This window comes from Perna viridis, chromosome 9 (assembly GCF_037379345.1).
Source record: "Perna viridis isolate PV_CMFRI_1.1 ecotype Kerala chromosome 9, ASM3737934v1, whole genome shotgun sequence".
NCBI lineage: Eukaryota > Metazoa > Mollusca > Bivalvia > Mytilida > Mytilidae > Perna > Perna viridis.
In genome coordinates this window covers 10,879,863-10,905,044 of record NC_142453.1, presented here as the reverse complement: position 1 = coordinate 10,905,044, position 25,182 = coordinate 10,879,863, and the positions used below count along the sequence as shown (strand labels likewise).

General features: G+C 32.0%; 1 protein-coding gene and 1 long non-coding RNA gene across 3 annotated transcripts in view; one reads left to right on the top strand and one right to left on the bottom strand.

Moving 5' to 3' along the window:
* Positions 1-1,567: 1,567 nt before the first annotated feature.
* The window catches only part of LOC148606670 (uncharacterized), a 65,356-nt gene continuing 41,741 nt past the window's right edge, over positions 1,568-25,182 (bottom strand). The window contains exons 3-10 of the mRNA XM_088544459.1: positions 23,505-23,579; positions 21,418-21,564; positions 20,655-20,738; positions 10,763-10,789; positions 10,134-10,307; positions 9,101-9,203; positions 6,411-8,039; positions 1,568-5,557 (exon numbers count right to left, since the gene is read on the bottom strand). Coding sequence (XP_088400585.1) covers positions 5,496-5,557; positions 6,411-8,039; positions 9,101-9,203; positions 10,134-10,307; positions 10,763-10,789; positions 20,655-20,738; positions 21,418-21,564; positions 23,505-23,579 — 2,301 coding nt within the window. The 3' untranslated portion in view covers positions 1,568-5,495. The remainder of the gene's footprint in view (positions 5,558-6,410; positions 8,040-9,100; positions 9,204-10,133; positions 10,308-10,762; positions 10,790-20,654; positions 20,739-21,417; positions 21,565-23,504; positions 23,580-25,182) is intronic.
* LOC148606671 (uncharacterized) lies at positions 13,755-16,193 on the top strand. Of its 2 annotated transcripts, none has more exons than XR_015915030.1 (3): positions 13,755-13,966; positions 15,337-15,426; positions 15,849-16,193. It is a non-coding gene; the product is annotated as an uncharacterized LOC148606671 (long non-coding RNA). The 2 variants fall into 2 exon arrangements; XR_015915031.1 differs by lacking the exon at positions 13,755-13,966 and adding an exon at positions 14,010-14,230.

Below are 25,182 nucleotides of genomic sequence, written 5' to 3'. Positions count from 1 at the left end.
GGGTCATTAATTTTTGGCTTAAACTAGTTACTGGAAAAATCTGAAAAAAATTGGCGATAGAATATTCTGGATAAAAATGGTTTAATCAACACGGCACGAGTGTCACAAAAAATATATAAAGAGAACCTATATGGTGAATATATCAAAGACACAACAACCCCACCGTGATGAAAAATGTCAGTTCAAGGCCACCCATGGGCCTTCAATGAATGACGAGGAAACTCTCACACCACGGTGCAGGATGCAGCTGGCCCTAAAACAATAATACAAACAGGTACAGGGAACTAGTTGTCCCCATATACTGCAGCAATATAAAAGTAAAGTGACAACGGAATAATATATACAGAGGCCAGAAATTCCGGACTTGGGACGGGCGCAAAAAATGTCGCGGAGTTAAAGTACTTAGGCGTGATCACATTCCTCGCTTTTTAAATCTGGCCACTATATAGAAAAATATCGCGCAATAAAACACATCTGAAAATCAGTTAAAAATGCCCGAGCCTCTCGTTAAAACAGAAATAACGAAACTGATTATACGTAACACTAATGCATAAACTACATGTACAAGTTCCAGACCAGTTTAAACCAACAAAAAGTTATGTCCTAATTGTATATAACATCAATCTCATTACTTCCCATGCGGAGTTGAAAATCACGGTACATCATAAGTCATACAATAAGGACACAGCCCATGTCATGCCGAAAACTGCTTTTTATAATGTGTTAGTTTCTATGTAAAGACTATATGAGCGAATAAGTTTTGGACTTTTTTTAAGTGGCCGCCTTTTCAGAGTTTTGAAAACTTAAGGTACAGCTCCAGGTGGTGTAAAGTTTCGTAAGAGTCTGCCATGCGGTTTCTGAGAATTTCTCCGGAAAAGTTCATTGATAGGAAGACGGAAGATGGCGAAAAAAATACGTGGGGCAAGTCACCTCCCGTTCACATTACTGCCACAAAACATAAAAATTAGATGTCGGACATTATTCTCACCCCTGAAAACTAAATTATACCATATCAGAGCATTTTGAAGTTTTGGTGGGAAAATCAGTTATACTATGGCAGCTGCAACTTTCACATGGTCTTAAAAGCCCAAAATGTATGTCATTATATGATTTTGACCAGGAAACCAGATTAAACAACTGACAATGACTATTCATAGATGTAATGTATATGACATATACGGCCCAGAAACTAGTGGTTTCCTTATTTCACTGCTTTTGGTTTTAAATATTTCTTGTAAACAATTTATCTTTGGATCTCGATGGTATTTGATTCTCAAGCTGTTGGTGGCACTCAACAAAATACATTTACATAACGGATGTATTTTGATAAAATGTTTGTCTAAAACTATTCATTTAGTTTTATTGATAGCCACTTGCCTCTATAACTAAAAGTAGCCATTGATAACGGAATTGAGCAACTTTCAATCATTCTATCAAAACATATTCAAAAGTGTGCGTTTTTCTTTTTAGTCATCTTTGTTTCATACAAGAATTAGTCAGGCTGTACAATAATATCTGTGTAAAAAGAGACCGAATCTCAAAGGCTTTACTAAAAATAAGTCCATGACACTTTTATATAATTTAATATCTCAATAATAATCCATGTGAAGTTTTGCATAACAAAATAACAACATATGTAAAACAGAAATTGGTCACATCTTCAACAATGAAATAAATAATGATCATTCTTATAATGTTTCATTCCCCTATCCATCTATCACTCAGAAAAACACCCCCCTTTCTCACATTCCATATTCATTGCCTATACTGGTCCATTTCCACTGTAGATTTGTTTCTATTTTCATACCTCCATAAAATTATTCATTGTCTTAAAAAGGGGAGAGTTTCACCTGTCATACCCTCACAACAAACAAGCTTCCTTTTTTACACTGTTTATACCATTCTGAACTCCTCAGCCAAAAGAAAAACCTCAGGCACTAAGCAGAAGAATCTGTCTGGAATTTGCCCAACCAAATTCTAAAATTATAGTTTCACTGGTTGAAATTTTTAACATTACTTCTTAAAGGAAATGGTTGGTAAAGGAAAACTTTTGACCTAACTTTACGACAAACGTGACTTTTCATTCAAAATTGTCATCTTTCCTTTCATCTGCGGTAACATCCCTTCAGCACCTGCGTATGGAGTGTTCATATCACAACTTAAATGTTATGCCAGAGCTTGCCGAGACTACGCAGACTTAGTGTATCACGCTAGAATTCTAACAAATAGGCTTCTGGAGCAGGGTTATGTTGATAAAAGATTGAAGTCACAACTACAAAATTTTTATGGTCGTCATCATCAACTCGTGGATCATTACGGTGTATCTATCTGCGCCATGAAAACTGATTTGTTCAACGTGTCATAGTTTTCCTTTCCTCTTTCGTCTACCCCTATTTGACTTTTCATGAGCAACTCGGTGGGTGTTTCTAGAAAAGCACCTGCTCCGTGCTCTCAGTTTTTAGTGGAGTCCGAGTTGCTCATTTACTTTTGTTACTTTGTATGTATGATTTTAGTTACTTTATGTTCTTTGTTGTGTATGTCTGTTTTCCATGTCTGCTCTTTGTCCCTGGATTACATTCTTTTGATTACTGCTATAAACGTGGTTCCCTTCATTACTCCTTCTTTTCCAAGCTCTTTTTTGCCATAATTCTTTATTTCTAGTGATATCTAACCAAATTTTCTAGCATCACTTGCTGGATAAAACTTACTTTGAGTAGCAAATGACTACAATTCCATCAAATTTTTCAAGAAGAAATTTTCCTTCCTGCATCTGAGGTTTTTCAGTGCAGCAGAAATGGCCAAGCAGTTCCAATTATGTTCGTACACCACTTCTCTCCTAGACCCTCTACAACAGGCCAAAATGCTCAGGGACATAATAAAAGTCATCATAACTAAATTATGACAGAAATAAAAATACAATATTATCATATGCAATGTTTAAGAAAAAAATAAAAAATTCAGAACCTTTTCAGAAGAATTTACGTAATTACTGGCCTCAAAACATTGAATATAAATGAATAAGGTACAAACTGAAATAAATGTTGTTAAAATGCCCTAAACATGTTAAAATAGCTAATGAAATGTAAGTGATTGTAAGAATCAGGCAAAATGAGAAAAATCATACACATGCACGTCAAAACCCGACCAATATGACAATAAAATATCACTCATAGATACTTTCTCTATTTGAAAAAAAAAACATTATTTGATCTCTACATTGTCGGATTTCCTCAGAATTTTTTTCAATAGAATCTTAGAAAAATGAGATTTTAGAAAGAGTTATCTACCTTTGAAATGTTCCTTTTCAATGCACTTCAATGAAATTGTAACTCTATGGTTCAGCATCATACAGAAAATCTTGTCTGTTTCCCTTGATTCTGATTTTACAAATAGTCAAATCACACTATCAAAATGATGTTTTTTTTTCATACCATGTTTCACCTACTGCCTGAATCTTACTGGGACTGAAAATTAATACAGATCATACATGTTTGTTTTCAAATCTACAACACTTAAAGCTATGTACAGTGAATCCTGGGCTCAGCTGTTCAAAATTTTATCCGCTGGATAAAGATCTATCTATTGGATATAACTTACGTAGATCCAGTGGATAACTTGTACATATTACACTAGACTTAATCGGTGGATAACTTATATAGATTACACTAAAATTAATTAGTGGATAACTTATATAGATTACACTAAAATTAATTAGTGGATATCATATACATATTACACTAGACTTATCCGGGGGATAGTTGTATAGATTGCACTAGAGTTATCCAGTGGATAATATTTGTCCAGCAGAAAAATATTTTGAACAACAAAGCCAATCAGTGATTTGGATTAAAATTTGAAAACAGGCCAATTCTGATAATATTCAGAATTTCTATGGGCTATACTTCAACATTATTTGAAAATAAAACTTTGAACAGGATATTTCTGCACAACTGTTCTAAATAGTGAATGCCACCCTCTTATCCCAATTCATGCTGTAAAAAGAAGACACCTTCTTGTACATGGAATAGCTGGCTAATCTAAATGACTAATACATTCACACAGAATTTTTACTTAGACAGACTTCACTGTATCACAATGCATTAATGAGTCTAACACACATTGTTTTTATTTTAAATATATGATTGTGAATTTACCTTTTTTTTGTAATGTAGCATAAATGTCTTGCTGGAACCTCTCATAGAAAAAAAAACCAACACATTCTTGTAGCATTAAAAAGAAATTTCATACAGTGATCTTATGTTATTTTTACGACCCAAACACTTTATCCCAACATTGTCAGGCAGTTACTGCTGATCATAAGTAGATTAGAGACAAAATATAGCCTGTTACAACAGGTAAACAGTAAAACGCAAAAAAAGTTCTGCTTATCTCCCTTAGCTTGGAACTCTAGAGAAACTTGGATGATTCATTTTTCCCAGCATTTTTTAAAAAGAATTTCCTTCATAAGTACTTACATTTTGTAGATTATCAAACCAGAAAGTTATAGAAAACACATATATGTATAGGAATTTTCTAAGCTGATTCTTGGTCATTACACAGCCTTTTCGTCTGAGAAAATTATGCAGCTAACAGAAAACCTCCTTCATTTTGGATGTTCAATTGTCTTTTAATCAGATGCCTGTCGCTTGTGTACATTTACAAAATAGACAATATCATCGTTCAAGGAAATTTCTATCATGTACCAATATTCAAATTTAATGAGTTGTGAACATAGTTAATTAGGACAGATGTACAGACAGACATGGGAATGTAAAAATGTCAACAAAAATAGAAGACATTTTGGGCTGTATGTAATATCATAAAGATTTATACTTATGGTAACTACCCCACTATTTTGAGTCAATTCAAAGTCTTTACATGTTGAACATCCAGGTTTAGTGGTAAAAAAATATTGAAAGTAAAAAAATTGTTAGAAGTAGTTTGATTCTACAGGTAAGCCAAGAATTAACCAAAGCACAAAAACCAAGTATCACAAGAAAACAAATAAACAAAAAAATATTTTTTAACCGCTGCCTAAATTATTCATGAACTGGCAAATAATTATAGATTTTTTTTAAGTGTGGCCTAATTTAGTAACACTCCACTTAAGAATCATGCAAAATGGTTGACAAACCTACATGTTTTTATTTTTGATATTTTGTTTAATATGTTATAGTTAACAGAAATAGACATGTGGGTTTTCAGATAAGCCGTGCTCTATAGGAGATAAAAATAATATAGGTTGACTGTAGAATTCAAAATTAAGGGAGATAACTCTGTAAATGACAATAAAATACAATAGAAACTGTAGGATTTTCCATGTTGATTATCTTCTAAGAGCAGACAGATTGGTATGAATAATTATACATTTCATCATATAGACCTATAAAGCTACGTAATAACAAAAATAAAAATATATAGCCTTTTTTTAAGTGTATCACGTTTAACAGATTTTGCCTGATTCTTACTAAGACTGCTATTTAATATCAATCTTTTCAAACTGCATTTCCATGTCCATTCTGCATGTGGTCTTTTAGGTAGACTGTGACAGAAGATCCTAGAAGTTAAAACAAGCATTTGGTGAATATGTTGATTCTTTTATATTGTCATGATTAGGCCAAACAAAAATATGTCTGTTTAAGGTTATCCTTCCTAGCTTTTTTCCCTGCCTACCCTAAGATATTTTATTTTCATTTTTGTTGAAATGCTGCTAAACTATCATTTTTTAGTTCAGCACTATTTAAATCATAAAATCCTCCCATAAATGTCTATATAAATTACTTCTAATAATAAAATGATTTTACCTACCCTGAACAGATATATATATATATATATATATATTGGCCTTATAAGTATATATACATTGCACTGAAAGTATGTCAGATTTAGCTTTTACAATTCAGGCATGGATCCCAGGAAAGGCATGCCGGCCTTGAGTACCTCGGCTAGTTGTTTTTTTTTCTTTTTGCTTCTTGTTTGTTGTGTGTTGTTTGTTATTAATTTCTCCCCATGCATAAGGCAAATAATTAAAGCCCTTGGTAAACAGGAAGGTATTGTCAAATTTTTTCCCCCAAAATATATACCACCATATGTTATACCTACAGAAGAAGGTGTTAAAATATCAAACCACTGTGATGAATATTTGCTGAAAAAACTGTGATGGAAAAAATTGTTAAAAATGGAAGCACAGAGAAGGGTAAAACAGGATACCCCTCTCTCCTTAGTAGAGAAAGAATAACAAGTTTAAACTAGCCACAATAGAACTTGAAACAAATAATATGAATACAAAAAAGGAAAGGAGGTTGAAATTCCAGGCATACAGCCCTTGTATGCAAGGACATGGCAACAATGTTTTATGTTATATAAATCAAAATATGATGCAAGATGTGAAGTGGCATGATTATTATTACCTTGTGAGGTAGCTGTTACAACTGAATCTTTGGCAATTAGCTTGGGTTGTCTTGAAATAATGTGGTCTCCTTGTTGATCTGGAACTCCCCTGATTGAAGGTAAAATATCACATGATCTGCTAAGTCTAAAACTTTGAAGAAGATTTCTATTCTTTTCTCGTACAACAGTTTTAGGTGAAGTGTGAAGTTTGCCTGTGTCAATTCCAGTATGACCCTGAGTATTTTTGTGATTGTGGTTTAAACATTTTGAAGACCAATCATGATTGGTTCTTCGGAACCCTTCAATATTCCATTGCATTTGTTTGCTACATTTGCATATTGTTTGAACACAATTAACTTCAAAGTTGTCCAATTTTGAACTTTCAGTTTGCAATACACAGTTTTTGCACATATCCAAATTCACGTCTTTCGGCAAGGTATTTGCTGAGTTGCAAATAGTTCCTGAGTATTTATACTTTTCCCCTGGCACAGTATTGCATTCAGAAGAAGTCACATGCTCACTGTTGCTATGGCAACATTGAAAGCACTCATTAGTTATCTGACTAGTAGAAGAGGAAACACTACAAGCGTCAGTCAGTCCAGAAATCTCACTTAAATTCAATGACTGGTCAGAAGAATTGCCTTTATATTGAAAACTAAAATTTGAACAAGATTCACAAGTTTTTACCGACAATCCACACCCTGATATGTCACTCAAATTTAATGTTGATAAACTCCCATCTTTTGTGATCATTTTTCTACAGTTGTGACCATCAACCAATTTATTTTGACAGTCAGAAAATTGAGTTATGCTCTCCATGTATGAAATCCCAGAAATAGAAGTCTTTTCTGAACTAACATCAGTACACATTTGATCAGGAGCGCCACCCCAAAACACATTAGAGTCATAACTAGAATTGTCACTGCAGTCTTGATTCTCACAACTACCACAAGTACTCAAGTTGCTATCCGCAACATTATCACATTGGCGAACACATTCTGGGCAATTTAAACTACCATTGCTAGGCACATGGTCTGAGCAACTATCGCTGCTACAGCTGCCATACTGAGCTTTGATGCTAATATCTTTACCCGAGGTATATTCAGGATCACTATCACATGCTTGCGTCGGCACTTTTTTGGCTCTATATTGAAATAATCGAGTACTATTCCCAAAATAATAATGATGTGTGGAATTGCTTATCTGTCTGTGTGTCTGGCAATAATTGACATGATGATGAAATGACGATGCAGTCACATGATGTGAATAAGTAATCCCTGAGCTAATGAAAGATGTACAAGGATAAACACGACCAATTTCTGTAGTTTTGTTTTTAGCACAACATGACGGTAATGCATGATAGTAACTCTGATGAACAGGTTCATGAGTACAATGATGGTGATTATTTTGATGAAACTGTCGGTAATGTGAGTTACATGATGAATCGGAAGATCCCATTGTACCCTCACATGAAGTACAGGCATTGTGAAGTTGTGTGTGATAATTTAAATAATGTAAATAATTGGAATGTTGTATTTGAGGGTATAGGTTGTCATTAGGAGGTAGTTGATAAAATTGTCTTTGGTCTGGAGTCCGATGTTCAGTGTAAGAGTTCACTTGTGAAGACTGTTGTGTATTATTATGAGACTCTGTAAAGAAAAAAAAATGCAAATGAGAATTTGAAATAAGACAAATATCACTGAAGTTAATAAAATTTTATAACAAAGTAATCTACATATCATTATTCATCTCCAAATTATAAGAAAATATATGAGAGTTAAAGCAACATTTTGATTATAAATTATCTCCCCTTAGCTCATATCAAATAAATTCAAAATTCTCATGTAGAACTTACCAGTTATTCAAAAAGAATAAATCAATATTAAATATCAATCAAGTTAATACAATTTTATGACAATGACTTCTAAATATTATCAATGTTTGTGAATTTTGTGAAATTGAGAGGAGTTAAGAGAGTTAAAGCACAACAACTATTAATTATCTCCCCTTAGATCATCAAATTTAATAATTGAAAATTTTCTAACAAAGACTTTTTTATTACTAATTTTTAAATAGGCTTTATAAGACTCAGTCCTGACTCATTTTCTAACCTATAAATTAATTACAAATTCCCTTGAAGCACAATAAACATTTTTGATAAATAGTTCAGGTTCCATAGAAAAAAAAAATTCTTATAAAAACTTCGATGTTTTCCTAAATCTTGAATTTCAAGTAAGAATTGAATTGAAAGTTTCCATGACAATATGAACCAATAAATTGATTAACATTACATAGATAGCAGAGTTTCAAATGGTCCCAGTGTAATAAATTTCGATCATTCACCCTGTGAAATAAATTCGGTAATTTCACTCCCATGCTTTCTCCCACCAAAAAGTCACAACTTTGATATAAATCCGCCAATCACAGATTTCAAGTCCATAATGAAAATATCAATAAATTATGAAGAAAATCTACATAATAAATAGGATAATCAACTGGTTATCGTGAATAACCAAAATATTATCACAAGTGCCGAAGAACCCCTATATTTAACGAGTGTGCGGAACTTGTTCTGTGCATGAGAACGTGCTAAGAACGCTTGAGGATCTAACTCGTGCATGGAACAAGTTCCGCACACTCTTTAAATCTAGGCGTTCTTCGGAACTCATGATAATATTTTGGTTATTCACTCTTTCCTATTAATACCTACCTATTATATTGTACATACAAAATGGACATGTTCGTTTGTCTACCAACCATGGATCAACACAGCCACGGTGAAACTCGTGGGAACAGGGAAGAACTCTCAAAACCTGGAATACAAATTTGTGAAATGTCTGGAATACAAAGCTGTTAAGTGACATAAGACATATTATATGTTCTTATCATATTGATAGGAGAGATTTACCAAATGTTCCCTGTGTAAAAATTTTTGATAATTCTCACTGAGAAATATATTTGGCAATTTTACTCTCAGACTTTCTCCACCAAAATGTCACAAAACTTCACATCACGAATATCAATCCTCTTTTTGCAAAATTTAAAATTTATGTTGAAAATAACAATGAATAATTTTGGAAATCTATATAATATATAAGATATTAAATTGGTTTTTGTGAAAAAACAAAATCTGATAATTTGTGCCAAGAACACATAAATATTTAACTTATGTGGTTAACAATTTTCGCACACTTGTTAAATCTAGGTGTTCTTTGGCGCTCATGATCATATTCTAGTTATTCACTCTTTCCAATAAATTATAATATTATTATCTTAGATTACATGTTTATACTAGAACCAAGCCACATGTTGATAGGTCTGAAAAGACAAAATTTCTTTTTTCAATATTTCTATCCATTACTGAACAGTTTCCTAACACAAAGAAATGTTGCAGAGGAAATATAAAAACATTTTTAATTTAGCCTCAATTGGCAAATAAGAGCAAACAAAACTTGGTACTATCTGAAAAAAGATCACATGCTGTTATTATTTATCGTCATATTGAACAGTCTGCCCACTGCTCCCTTTGACTAAGTAAGTCCATTGCCATTTGGTTCAACTGTCAGAAAGAAACCAACAGTATTTATTACTTGTCAATTTCTACTTGGTTAAAAGTCTTAAACAAACTGCTGTAATATTACTTGTTCATTTCCCACTGATCAAATGTTGTAAACAATTTGCTGTAATATTACTTATTAATTTCCCCAAGATCAAATGTTGTAAACAGTTTGCTATAATATTACCTGTCCTTCTCTGTATTCTTCCAAACATATTGCACAACATTCCAAACTAGATGTTTGACTGTAAACATCAGAAGTAGGGGTTGTAACTCTTGTTACACTTTTTTCCTTCGTAAATTGGTATTTTCTGGTTTCCAGTTTGGCAATGGCTTGTTTGGCAAGCTCTGACATGGAAAGCTGTAAAATATCCACATTAAGATACTACAAAAGTGCCTTGCAGAATAAAAACTCCATTCTAATGAAATATGAATCTTCCTATGCAATGTAATTTAAACTGTTCTGTGATAAATTTAAATAAAAATTTCAAAGATGACTGCTTGTTGATCAAATTCTACTCATGTGAAAATTAAGTGTCACTGCAAATGAGTGAAAAATTCAACTCCCATCCTCATTCACAATATTACACTGATGCAGAGCACTTTTTCAATAGTCTTGACCAATGAGGATTGTTATGCACTATAGCTATCTCATAATGCAATACATTTTTTGAATAGGTTCAATGTACTTGTAAAATTGAATTCATTCTGTTGGTCAATTTCACGTGGTTAGTGCAATGATTCTAGAAATTTAGATGACCCTTGCTATTCATGTGCACAGAAAATTGTAGAACAAATGGCTGAAATCAGACGTACCTGTTGTTCTCTGCGTCTGCATTTAAACTGAAAAATAAGACCAAACATAAATTTACCTTTATTAGAACCTCTTTTTAGAATATTCAGGAGAAGAAACAAATAGCAAATTTTATATTTAAATAGTTATATCTCGAAAAACTAGAACTAAGGTAGAAATCTCATACAAAGTCACATATTTTCAATCTTGCTGTAAGTTAGGTTGAGGATATTCATGAACAATGACTTTGCATATGATGCCATATTAAGTATTATTTTTGAGCTGACAGTCATAATAAAATTGTGCAAACAAAATAAAGAGTTATCTCCACTACATAAAGACAATTTCAATGCACTACTTTGAAATTTTCTTGCCTTATTAAAACAAATGAACCCTTTGGTGAACTTAAATACATCAATGTACAACTTTTTCCAAAAGCTGCAACTCCTATTGCTTACGATCAAATTTGCATGAGAATGAAGTTTCAGTCCTTCATTAAGTAGTTACACATTTGTGGATACCAGAATTTATTAACAAAACTCAACGCCAATCTTCAAGCTCACTATGCAAGCTAACTTGTGATGACCTTAATTGTTACTTTTTCGGGGTTTGTTTTCATTTTCGGAAAAATGTGTACACCACTTGGCCTTATATGCACTGTACAAAAATGAATCATTTCCTTACATTGACCTCTGTCCTTAGGTTTCCTATCAAAATGACCCCCCACATTGGTTTCCAAAGAGATGATTCTTAAATTGTACCTAACAACACTTTCATCCATTTTAAGAAATAAAGCCTCTTACACAAACAACATAAGTGTTAAATAATTCTAATATTAATCTCTTTTTACGACCCTTTTATAGGTGAAGTGACAAAATAATGGTTTATAGCATGGAAAACGTGCATATTTTAGGTATTTCAAAATGTCTAATGTCATTGTTAAATTTATAAGTATTTCCTACCCACCTGTAGGGAGTGAGTAAATGTCTTTATAAAGCAAAACATAGTGATATATGAAAACAAAATTATAAACATTTTCAGTTCGTCTTTTTTCTTTTTTTTTTAACTGTAAATGACCTCAATATTACTCCCTGAGTTTGCAATTGCTTACATGTAGAAATAAAATAAAATAAAAAAAAAGCCATCACTTTTATCACCATAACCACATTTTTAATTTTAAACTAGAAAACTAACAGATATGGTGAAATGTAACCAATGCACTGTGCCATAAGTATATAACCTAAATACAAAATAGTAAATGCTTTCAGAGATCACCAAAAGGTCTTCAGTTACTGTAAATACACAATTAGGTAAGCTCTGTAAGACCAAAAAAGTAATAAAATCCACGGTCAGTAATGATGACAATTCTTCTAAATCAAACTAAAAAGTAATGAAATGACACAACGACACATGAATGACCAACATCTCCTGACTCTTCAGATAGGAGACTCCCTCTTTTTGGGTCACTCTCCCTCTTTGAGAAAGTCTCCCACATGGGAGACACAAATCTCCCTGTCACAAAGTTCACCCCCACCCCCATGAAATCTCCCTCTTAAAAAAATATTGTTGCACAAATTATGTTCTAAATGACTTATTGAATTGATACAAATACAATGTTAATGTAACATAACATTCATAGAGAAACAATCAACAAATCCTTGTAATTGTACTAATTACTCAAATTTTGATTAGAAGCCCTTTGTAGGTACATGAGATTATCATAAATTTTATTTCTTTGTCTCATCTCTTAACTTGAATTTTAGCAAAATTATCTTTATTTTCTGTGGAAAAGGTTGTCACATTAAATCTCCGTCTTAAAAAAGCTGAAAAGAGGGAAATCTCACTCCTTGAACAATCAAAAGATTAAAAGATAAGCTGACTGTGGACTGCAGATGCATGGAATCTGCAGTGGAGTGTAACTTCTGTTTTGCAATCTTGTGGTGACCCTAAATGAGGTGATCAGGGTTGAAAAAAGATTGGACCGAACAGCATTAGGATGCATTTTTGTTTTTGACTTAAATAAACAAATAAAGCCCCACCGCTATCAAACTAGTTACTTCTATTTTGTTTTCAAACCAGGAACAAACCATAAAATTACAACATTAGCTGCTTAAGGAGGTTGACCTAAGGTAAGGGATACAACACTTGCAAACCATTTGAACATTTGTATTCAGCATTTAACATCAACCTCATGTAAGTATCAAAGTAACTTTGATTGATTTCATTCTGATTCAAATGAAAGCTTGATAGGCTTTGGTGACATTGAATATGATACAAACATATCACTGATTTCAAGAGTTATGTCATTTACCCTAGGTTTACCTTCTCAATCAGTAGCCTCAATAATTCTGTGTTTTATCAACTATAATCAACACTGGACCATCTACACCACCAATTCCAGAGTTATTATAATATTAACATATTGGCCCAACAGATTTTCTCTTTGATATCATCATTTCCAAACCATTACTTTCCGACGAATGTAGCTAATATCCCATAAATAAGACTAAGATTTATCTAACAACCAAAGAGAACATTAAACCAAGAATAAATGAAATGCTTAGTCTCAATATGTAAAATAAATTAGAAATAAATGTTCATTTTGTTTGATATCAAATAACTCCTCTGGTTCCACCATCATTATTACACTATTATCCTCAGATTACCACGGCAACACGTTTTATGAATAGGCATGAATAATGAATAGGCAAGAATATAGGAATATGAATTGTTATGCTTTTAAGAAAAGGTAGATTAATTCTATGACTAAAGGTTTCAGTTAAGGTAATAGTACATAAAATTGGTTCAAACATTAACCAGTGTTCAATAAATCAATGCTTTCATTTTCAATTGTTTATAATATTAGATTATTTAATATTTTTTAAACGAGAGGAAGTTTCTCATGCTTATCTCATCAAGCGACTGGCCGTGAGACAAGATGAGCATTAGAAATTCCCGCCAGTTAAAAAAATATATAATAATCTGTTTATTGCTGTTTTGCTGAATTTTAAGGTATTAGCTTTTTTATTTTCAGTTTTTCTGCCCTAAATATGTAAGTTTATAAGCGCTGCAAATTTCCTTTCAGCACTATTTTTCAGCGACGTGCTACGTGACATCATGTATGATGTGCAGCAGTGATACACATCATTTGAAAAAAAAAATTGGTTAACCATGACAGTCGTGTTTAAAATTTGTGGAATAATTTTGGGATTTATTAATTTAATCCGGTAAGTTACTGTATTTAATCATTTTCCATTGTAGACTAGAAAATATTGCCACAAATCAGCCATTATTTCATACAAGTAAACAAACAGACGGTTATTTGGGGTTGTCAAATATTCCTACGCCGTTACTTTAATGTCACATGAGGACATAGAAACTGGCGATAATTTTCATTCTCACTGGACTGGCGTGAGATTGAAATTTATCGTATAGCAAGATAAAAGGGACTTTAAACAAAATAGCGATAAAAATATTACACCTGAACTATGGTGAGTTTTTAGTATTACAAAATTTTTCTATGGAGAGTCTAACATGTTCCCTTTTACGTATATCAAATTTTTCATGTATCTAAAAACTGTAAGGATAAACTTTTATACTTTTTTCATCCTCTTTACTTTCAGTGTAGATTCTTTAATACTTGAATGAAATACATTTAAACAGTTGTTAAATGATCATTGAACAATCAAAAACACTCTATCAATAAAATTTTTTAAATAATTTTTTTTATTCGAATTTTAGGAACATGGAAAAAACCTCATAAAATAAGGCATAAATGGCACAATCAGAAAAAACTGTGATAATGAACTGACTTCCTGAAATACAAATATAAGTCAGTGTAACAATATATCTCCCTGAACTGAAGACTGTCAACATACACACATCTAACCCGCCAACCCCTAATCCCTGAAAAAAATTAATAACTTTTGTTTTAGGTAGAGTCTTTTCTGAAATATGTAAATAAGACAGTGTACAATATATTTCCCTGAACTGAAGAGTGTGTGCATCCCCCCCCCCAAAAAAAAAAAAAGGAAAAAAGAAATAAAAACTTTTTTCAGGTAGAGTCCTACCTAGAAATGGTTGATTTAAATGTTCTATGTTTGTTTTGGTATTATTATTATTAACAATTTTTATGACTTTTTCAGAAGCCAAGAAAAACATGGCTTCTATGTAAGGATAGATAACTTGGAAGTAGTGGTGAAATATGTCCTTTTATCTTAGCAGATGATTCATTCAATAGAATAATAATCACAACACTTTAGTCTGAATTTTGATTTTATTTAGTTTTAAGTCCAGCCATGCAAGATTCATGGAGTGAGTCAGTCACTATGAATCATTTCCAACCCTCAAGCAAGCTTGAAAAAACCTGGTTTTAATGAGTACTGATACTGTGTGATCATCTAAAGTTCAATAAAACATTATTTCTGTTTTTCTGCGATATGATTCAAATGTAATGATCAAATCATGTATAAATGTATCAAAACTGCCATCAGTCTTTAAAATGACATCAAAATTGAAATTGTGTTTAATACTGAAGACAATTTTGTGTAAAACCTTGATGAAATAGCTTAATAAAACTTTTTTGTTCAATTCATAGCAATTCAAGCATTATTCTGCTTTAACATTTCACATCAGCCCAAAGAAATAGTTTACCTGACACCTGAAAGATCAAAGAGTTTGAACACAGGTAACAAATCCTGCATTATAAATGGGAATTTAATCCAAAATTCTTACATAATGCATACAATATCATTTCACAAAGGAAAAGATTGTGTTCAGAAAAAAATCTTTCTTTTATCATGAATGTTGTGAAAAAATCTTTCTTTAATTCAGTATGTTGTTAAATGTTATTTATGATGTAATTATATGAGCAAAAGAATCTAGAAATTTTAATATCACTTTTTATCCTTTTATGTATATAATTACAAGCAGTTAATATTCACGTCAAAGAAAAAAAAAATTAAGGTTACGATATTAATTATTTGTTAGGTTCTACCATGTACGTCTAACATTACCACTCAAATAATGCTTTTTATGTAACGTTATGAAAGAAATTTCATATTTATTTATACAACAAGCCTTTAATAGTTATGTTAACAAACAACTCAGATAGCACCTAAGTCCATGCAACCACAGACAGACCAACAGATTTACAATCGGATCATTTTTTTGGAAAAATACATTATGAGAAGTGAAGCCAAGACGCACACAATAAGATCAGATCTGAAGTTTAGATGAAAAAAAGAAGAGTGAGCCCAAAAGGATGATGTATGTTATGCTCTGTCAAGACATTCAAAACATGTACTCTACATATCAGTGAAGTCACTGTTGATTGGATGTAAATGCCTTAGAAACTGCATATATTTTTCAGTATTATGACAGTAGCCCGATATAGTATATATCAGGCAGTAAGATTATAATAGAAAAAGATAAAGATACCAATAAATGCTTAAAACAGCCATAAGCTATGATACATGGAACATTGATATTTAACAGCAACCAACATCCCTTAAAAGTTATGCCCAATCTATACAAAGACCCAAACACATTTGATATCAATCTATCCAACGGAAACTGAGATTTTTATTAGGAAAAATCCCTTCATAATTCCATATTGTGAAAAATTGTTAAGTTAATTCCACTAAAACAGAAGTTGATATTAGATGACAACCAAAATCATTGACAACATATGCTCCATCTTTATACACCACATATCAAATTTAAAATTGGTCCATTCATCGGAAGTTGAAATTTAGATGTTTGAATGGATAAGGTGATTCCAATTTGACTGAGGGTATAAAACAATAAAGAGCTTCGCAGAGTGCAGCATGATACGATAAAAGCATGTCAAACCCTGTTCACTTTGGGCAAGTATAGACACAATATTAGTTTTTAACACACTTAAGCAAAGGGATTTAGTTCATAGTGGACACAACGACTTGTTTGGTCACAATATAGCACAAAAATTGAAATTCAATTAACAATGTTTCAAATTCAACCAAAAAAACGAAAATGAAGATTCAGTGATGAAGTAATGTCAACTGACATTTTTTATGGAAGTTTTGTTTTTGTTATTTTCTTGGTAAGACCTGTAATATGAACATTAAACCAACAAGAATATAGTCTTAAAAGAATTTTATAATACAAAAGGAGAAGTGATTGCAGAATTCTTATCAAACCAATGCATTGGTCTTTAGTTATAATAATAAAAAAATATTGATGTTTCACAAGTAAACAAAACTTTACAAGAAAAATTTTAAAAAATTAATAGACAAAAAAAAAATTAATTCAAAACATCATAAAAAAAAAAAAACCATTCCTGTTGAAAATTAACCTAGCAAGTATATTCTAAAAGCTCCTGTGTTAGAAAGTTCACAAAAATGAGACACAAGAAATAATCAAAGCCTTTTCCCATCTAAAACCCTTTGAATATTTTGTAAAAGGTCTGTATATTTATTGCATACATGTGACGCCACGGTCCCTTTATACTTCCTAAAAATCAATGCCATCGACGAGCTGCTAGACTTATACTTAATTGACATTATTAAAGACTGTATATAACAACTCAGTGTACCAGTAATTCACATATTAATGTGGGCTTCAATTATCTTTAAATTAAACTTTGAAGTAACACAATCACACCTTTTTGAAATGTTAGAATGAAATTTTAAATTTCCTTCTAGATCAGATTATATGCCTTTTAGTTAAAATTATATAATACATCAATTAATTAAATAGGAATGCTCAAGGCAAGCTTTTATCAAAATATCACATTTATTAAATTGAGAATAGAAGACGCAGTACCCTTTGCTAACAGTTGAGTATGTAAAAAATGTTTTTCACCGATACATGTACCAAATAAACACTAGGCAGAAGAACCATTACAGCCTGGTACTTTGCAAAATTTCAAATACGTGTACATGTAATAGCCATAGTTGTGAATAAGTGAATGAAACTACCAGTCTCACTTTTATTTTAATGAAAAAAAAAAGCAAATTTGTTAGGTCAGGTAAACTTAAATGGTAGGTTTTTGTAAAATTGTAAAACCTCCACACTCCACAAAAATATGGGGCAGGTGGGAGATTTTATTTTTTACAATTTTTTATTCCTTACCAGATATTTGCTAGCTTAATGTTTGATATCTGAAGTATACATATGTTCAAAATCAAAAGTCACATCAGTTTCATTTTAGTCACCAAGAAGAGAAATATTTGTTTGTTATAGTACCACAATACTAGAAACTGATGCAAAAAAATCCTGATTATGAAATTCCCATCCCAATTTTTTTTTTTTTGTGTGAATTTTTTAGAGGCAAAAGTGGATGAAAACCTGCTATTTAATTATATTTGGCTTTATGAATGCAATTTAACTAAATTACAATCTCTATCAAAAGAAACTTTTCTGGAAATCATAAAAATTAATAACTGATTTTCTTTTCAAATGATAAAATATCAAAAATAAATTAGCACAAAAATTTTCATAGCCATCATCAATGGAGTGAGTCAGAAAATAATTTAGTTTCAAGAATATTCTGAAAATTTTCATTCTTCAAGCTTTAGGGTGTCAAGGCTTAGTTATCAAGCAAAGGACACACGAAACATATCACCTCACAACATTATAAACAAGAAATCTGTCAGCTATGGCTCACTAATAATACCCCCGCTTTCAATTACAATATAAGGAAAATAAACAAAGTCCTCAGTAAACAGGAAGTTGTATGGATCCCACCATAAATACCTACAGAAAGAATGTGTTAAAATTTTAAGCTGCTCTGATAAGTAGCTGCTGAGAAAACTGTGACAGAAAAAATTGTTACTGATGGTTACATGGACAACGGTAAAACAGTATACCCCCTCCTTTGAAGCTGGAGTATAAGAGCCAGAAAAATGGTAATTGATTTCTTTAATAAACTCAATTCCGAAAAATACTTTGCCGGATATTCACTCTGACTAATCCTTTCTTGCCTAAAGCCATTTCTTAACTTCTCCCTTTCACCAAGGACATGCTGATCTCTATACTTTTAATGAATATTTATGGTATAGTAAATCTCAATTTAAATTTCAATTTACAAAAAGAATTTTATGTACTCAAATATTTTGCACCAAAAAGCATTACTAAGTGTTAACTCCACTATTGTTTATTAGTTTCTTTGCTTTAGTCAAGCTTCTTTCAACTTTTAGCTGTACAATGGACCTTTTCATAGATGGAGTTAAATAAATTATGGGAAAGTCACTATATACCAAAGAAATTAATTCAACAGCCTTTTGCTTCACAGAAGTCCCCACTCGCACAAGACAGACATATTCACAAAGATATCCAATTTAAGAATGTCCCCTTTTCTGTTTAAGACTAACAAGGGTTTAAAAGTATTGTGAAAAATTTTAAGTTCTTTCATGCTAGAACAAAATGAGTGAAAAAATTGACAAGTCAGCGTGATCGTTTTTGAGATACAATAATTTGATATCTTTTGGGAAAATGATTTCTCAAGATTTTCCATACAGGTTTGTTTTGGTCTATGAAAAACCCAGAAGATATGACAAGGATTTCATAAAAACTTATCAAATAACATTTTAAGGTAATGTTTCATGAAATTTTGTAAAGAAAACTGTAGGTCACAAGGACAAAAATAAAACTGATATGAAATGGATAAAACCAGAGGAGTCCAAAAATTTGACAAAAATGGCTAAACATGAGCAGCTGACATCCTAAAGAGTAGATCCTTATTATTTTTTTTCAAATAATCTTTAAATGTTGCTACATTACATATATTTATTTTAAATTATTCATAATTTCAGAGCAACCAGACATTTTACAAGGTTTATTGTAAACCATGCTACAGAAATGTCACTTATTCTGACTGACGGCTACATTTATAATGGCATCAGTATATCCTGCTAAGAGATAACTGCTAGTCAATTAAACTGGTGATCTTTAAAAAAAAAAGGCACTGATCACATTGGAAAGGCAATTTCAATATATATATCTCCACAATTTCCCTTCAGATAAATAATAAAATTTTGATATCTGACAATTTTTATAGCTGTGTGAAAGCACATTAAACACCCATCCCCCTTTTTTCAGTCCAATACTTCAGAAACACAAATCTGCAAGATGTGTAAAACAAAAAAAAAAACATTTCCTTTAATAATGCCAAGTATTGATTTAAAATTGAAATCCATCATAAACATATTTGGGTTAATGAATGAGAAGTAGTCAAGTGGCTCAAAGTACTGAAGACCAAAGTCCTGGACCCAGTACGAGTTTCGTACCTAGGACTATTAAGTAGTAGTCTTTGTAAGAACCATGCAAATTCTGTAAAATGTGATACACCACAAAATGGCAACACATTTTTGTTTTTGTTATTATGTTGCTCTATAGGTCTGTATATGATGAAATGTATAAATATTCATTCCAATCTGTCTGCTCTTAGGAGATAATCCATATTGAAAATCCAACAGTTTACATCATATTTTAGTGTCTTTTACAGAGTTATCTCCCTTAATTTTGAATTCTACAGTGCATTCTATATAATTTTAATTTCCTAAAAAAAAAGGGTTATATGAAAAACCACATGTTAATTTCTGTTTACTATATTATTTTAAACAAAATATCAAAAATTAAAATATGAAGGCTTACCAACCATAAATCATATCTTGCATGTTTCTCAGATGGAGTGCTACTTAAAATTTCATAACATAAGTCTTGAACCTTCTTGACATTACAAAGAATCTCTAATGAGGACCTTTGACTCACATTTAGTGAACTTTTGACTTGAAATCTATGAAGGTCCTGAACCATCAATCCTCCAAAACAATTCTGAACCCTTTTAGATACTGATAGTGGTAGCAAAAATAATATTTCTGTCAAGATATAAGTGTAGAAAATCTAAATAATTTTACCACTCTGAATACTTACAATAACTGTGACTATACCAAGCACACATACTATCACAAAGACAGCTACAAAAATCCCTACTTCTAAAAACTCTGTGTTATTATCCTAAAAAAATAAAAAGTTACAAAAATAACATCATTAGTTGAATTTGATAACACCAATTATTAAAATGCAATTAATGCATTTTGCTAAAACTGGGTCAGAAACAGGTATTAATAAATATACCTTTTTCTTACTGAGAAGTTTCACTAATAATGTGGTTTTGTTTTACCAATTTAAGTACACTTTTGAGTATTGTTTTTTTTTTTTTTTAATTCGGCAATTCACAAGAGTTTTCTAGATTTTGGCTTCTTGTTTTGTATACACATATGAGTGGTTTAGAGAATGGTCATGTGATTTTGAGTTCCTATGATTAGCAGAAGTAACCAATTAAAGACAGACCTGTCTAAACCAAACCCTGGATATACCAGATTATGTGTAAACCAGGCATCTTCCAAAGTCCCTACATGCAAGTTTTTAAAAATACATTTTAAACCTGTCTAAACCAAACCCTGGATTTACTAGATACATGTAACTGTGTAAATCAAACATCTTACCAAGTCCCTAAAATAAGTTTAAACACATTTTAACCCTGCCTAAACCAGAAACCTGCTTTAATCATACCATTACTTCAGTTCAAAAGAGGTTTGGTTCAGAAACGTTACACTGCTACAAATATGCACTTTTGTGGAATCGATCAATCCATTTTTAACAAGTATTTCTTTTAGGCTAAAAATTTTCTTACATTTGGACTTAAATTAAGAGCATTGAACTTTCTGATTCTTGCCCAAGCATCCTCTTGAGTCTGTATGATTGTCACTAGTCTTGCTGCATCACGCCCACTTATAATTATCACTGGTCGGTCAAGCTGCATGGATGCATACCGCTGTAACTAAAATAGAATGCAAAACCGGTTGGTTGTATAATATGTGAAAAATGAAGAATTCATGCCAAAATTGTTTCTTGTGATACAAAGGGGGAGGGAACGCACTGGGTTCCTCCCCAGTGAATCATTACCTGATCTACAAATGACAAAATTGAACTTGATATTGTCTTAACATATTTTGTGGCATCTACAGCACATTCTTTGAACCACAAAAATTTCATCATATTTCTGTCTTCAACATGTTAAATGGCAAAACCCCAATCATTAATAGCTGAATTAACAAATTTAATATCAAAATTTAAATTTTTTCACCTTCAACCTTCACAGATTGGAAACCCTTTAAAATAATTCCTAGTGCTCTTCATAAAAATTGATACTAGTTAAAAAAATATCATGTAAAAATGTGAACAAATTAGGAGACAGATGAATACTGACATATCTCTCCAGCTTCCAAAGGAAATTGAAAGATTATACCAAAAAAACATCATACTGTAATGAATATCAAATAGGCGTCACAAATAACTTCAAATTTTTCCCTTCATTTTGAATATATCAAAATTGCTCTTGAAAGAGAACTCAAAACCATATTAAAATCTACGGCCTGTTATTACTCTATAAACACAGCAATGAAAGGAGAAAAATGAGTTCAAAAACATAGGAGCTTTTCTCAAATTTCTTCATAAAAAAGAAAAAAAAAGCATCTTTCAAAAGAGTTTGAAGTACTTTAGTTTCATTTGAAATTGAAAAGGGCAAAATAGGATTGCTTGTGGTTTAAATTCTATTATTGCAGAACAAATACATATATCTACTGTAAAAAAGAAACTTCTAGCATGAATCTCTCCATTTTGCATGCAAACATCTTATAATAACAAAACCAATATATTTCCCTACAGTATGAACTTATCGACAACTTAAATTATTTTCATCCCAGCTGTTCTATCATAGTCAAGAATACATAATTCATTTTTAGAAACTCTTAAAAAAACAAGACCTTTGTTCAGGAAACAATCTATTCTAAAATCTCCAATATGTACTTGAATGAAATATTGAGTTGAGACTTCAGGACAATAAAACTCACACCATGATATAATCTCAGAAAACAGATAAATACCAAAAATAACTGTAACAAAAAGGACCACCCATTGAATTATAAATATATGATTGTATAATAGCAGTCCCCAGCATGTTGAGTATACACAGAAAGGGCAGGTGCAATGATATAGAAAAGCAGATTTTCCACATGTTTTTATTTTGGGAGTTTATATTCAACTCCATGGTTTTTATGTTTTGTTGTGCACTGTGGGCATGGCACAATGTCAAAAATATAACAGCTTTAGGTCGACTTTTTCATTTTTTTGTTGACATCATGCATCTTTTGGAAAAGGACTCTATTAATGTTTTTTTTTTTTTATTTTCCAGAAGCAGCAGAGTGTCCATTACATCATCTGTGACTAACTAAGCAAACAATTATTTTAACCTTTCCCTATAATTTATTGTAAATGTGAAAATTTTAATCATGCTATATTTCTGTGATATTGATCTTAAGAAAATCAAAAAAGAATTAAAATGGTAATCAGTGAAATGTTCCAAGTTTTAGATTTTGTTGTTGTTCATGAAACATTTCTTCTATGTTTGTTGACAAATCTGTGCTGTTGTTATGACTAATAATCTCCCCATGTTTGTACCTAGAGGATTGCTGCTAATGCATTCAGCAGCAATAGATTAAAGAGGTGAGTTCTGAAATTTGGAACCCCAATTTTTGTTGAAAAATTCAACAACAACTAATTAAATTGAACAAAATAATTTTTTTTGTACTAAATTTAGACAAAACATTAGTAAATAATAACCCGGAACCTCCATTATTATTATCATATTTTTTTTTTGGAACCCCTTCCCCTCCAAAATCTATATATCCACCCTTGTTCAGTTTAAGGTAAATCCCTTACCAGTCTAGCAGCTTGGGGAACATCAGTAACATCAAATACCACTGCAGTAGCACCTCTTCTGATGGCAACTTTTGCCTGAAAATACAGATAAATCATTGCTTGTATTTCAGTTTCATAGTGTCATTACGCTATACTGATTCTCAACTTTGAGCTCCAAAACAGCCTCTGACATCGAAATTCACACTGCAGCCAGCCCTCTCAGAAAATGCAAGAATCTTGCAAAGTCAGGAAAAATTCAATGATTTTACAAGGCGTTATCCGATTATCATACAACATTTTATTTGAAACGTGTCTGAGAATTTCGAAAGGCTTGTTTAAAGCGGTTAATAAGAGACTGAACAAATGTCTGCCGTGGTGCATGGAGATTGTCACTTGTTACTAAGGCAAAACACCAGTGCATTCAAGGTTTTGCTCAAATGTACCGGCATCTAATTCCATCCAACCAGTTTTGGTAATATTGGCATTCCATTATTGTGATATCTATGGTGAAGAATTTAATGGGTTCACAATCACAAAATGTTAAGTCTTCACTCCTTTTTTCCGAAAAGCCTGGATCCAGAGTTGTGCATAAAACGCAAGTGTTTCAAGCATTTATGAACTCATTTTTGCCAAAATATTGTATTTAATTCATTGTCCAACAAAAAGGGGGGGTCCTTCAATCCCAAGAATCCCCTCTCCCACACACTTTTGGATCTGCCCTGAATTTGAAGCAGGCTAGCTTGTTATTCATTATGGCAAAAATCACAAAAATGTAAAACGAACATAATTTTCATGTACAGTGTAGTATCCAAGAATTACAGATAGTAATACAATTAATCAGGGAATGGATTGATTGAAAGACCATTATCTGATGAAATATCTCAGGTATTTAATTGGATAATTGACAAGGAGATTAAAACTTTCAATTCATAGTTATTTTAATTTAATTGTAGTAGGAAGTCTCTTGGTCAATTGTTTAGTTTACCATTTAGGGATGTTCATTAGATAATGGTCTATTAATCAAGGAAGTTCAGCCCTATTCCCTGAAGTTAATGGTGAAGTTCAGCCCTAATCCCTGAAGTTAATGGTGAAGTTCAGCCCTAATCCCTCAAGTTAATGGTGAAGTTCAGCCCTATTCCCTGAAGTTAATGGTGAAGTTCAGCCCTAATCCCTCAAGTTAATGGTGAAGTTCAGCCCCATTCCCTAAAGTTAATGGTGAAGTTCAGCCCCATTCCCTCAATTTAATGGTGAAGTTCAGCCCTAATCCCTGAAGTTAATGGTGAAGTTCAGCCCTAATCCCTCAAGTTAATGGTGAAGTTCAGCCCTATTCCCTCAAGTTAATGGTGAAGTTCAGCCCTATTCCCTCAAGTTAATGGTGAAGTTCAGCCCTATTCCCTCAAGTTAATGGTGAAGTTCAGCCCTAATCCCTCAAGTTAATGGTGAAGTTCAGCCCTAATCCCTGAAGTTAATGGTGAAGTTCAGCCCTAATCCCTGAAGTTAATGGTGAAGTTCAGCCCTATTCCCTGAAGTTAATGGTGAAGTTCAGCCCTATTCCCTCAAGTTAATGGTGAAGTTCAGCCCTATTCCCTGAAGTTAATGGTGAAGTTCAGCCCTAATCCCTGAAGTTAATGGTGAAGTTCAGCCCTATTCCCTCAAGTTAATGGTATGAATAGCTGCAGAATAGTTCCTGTAAAAAAAA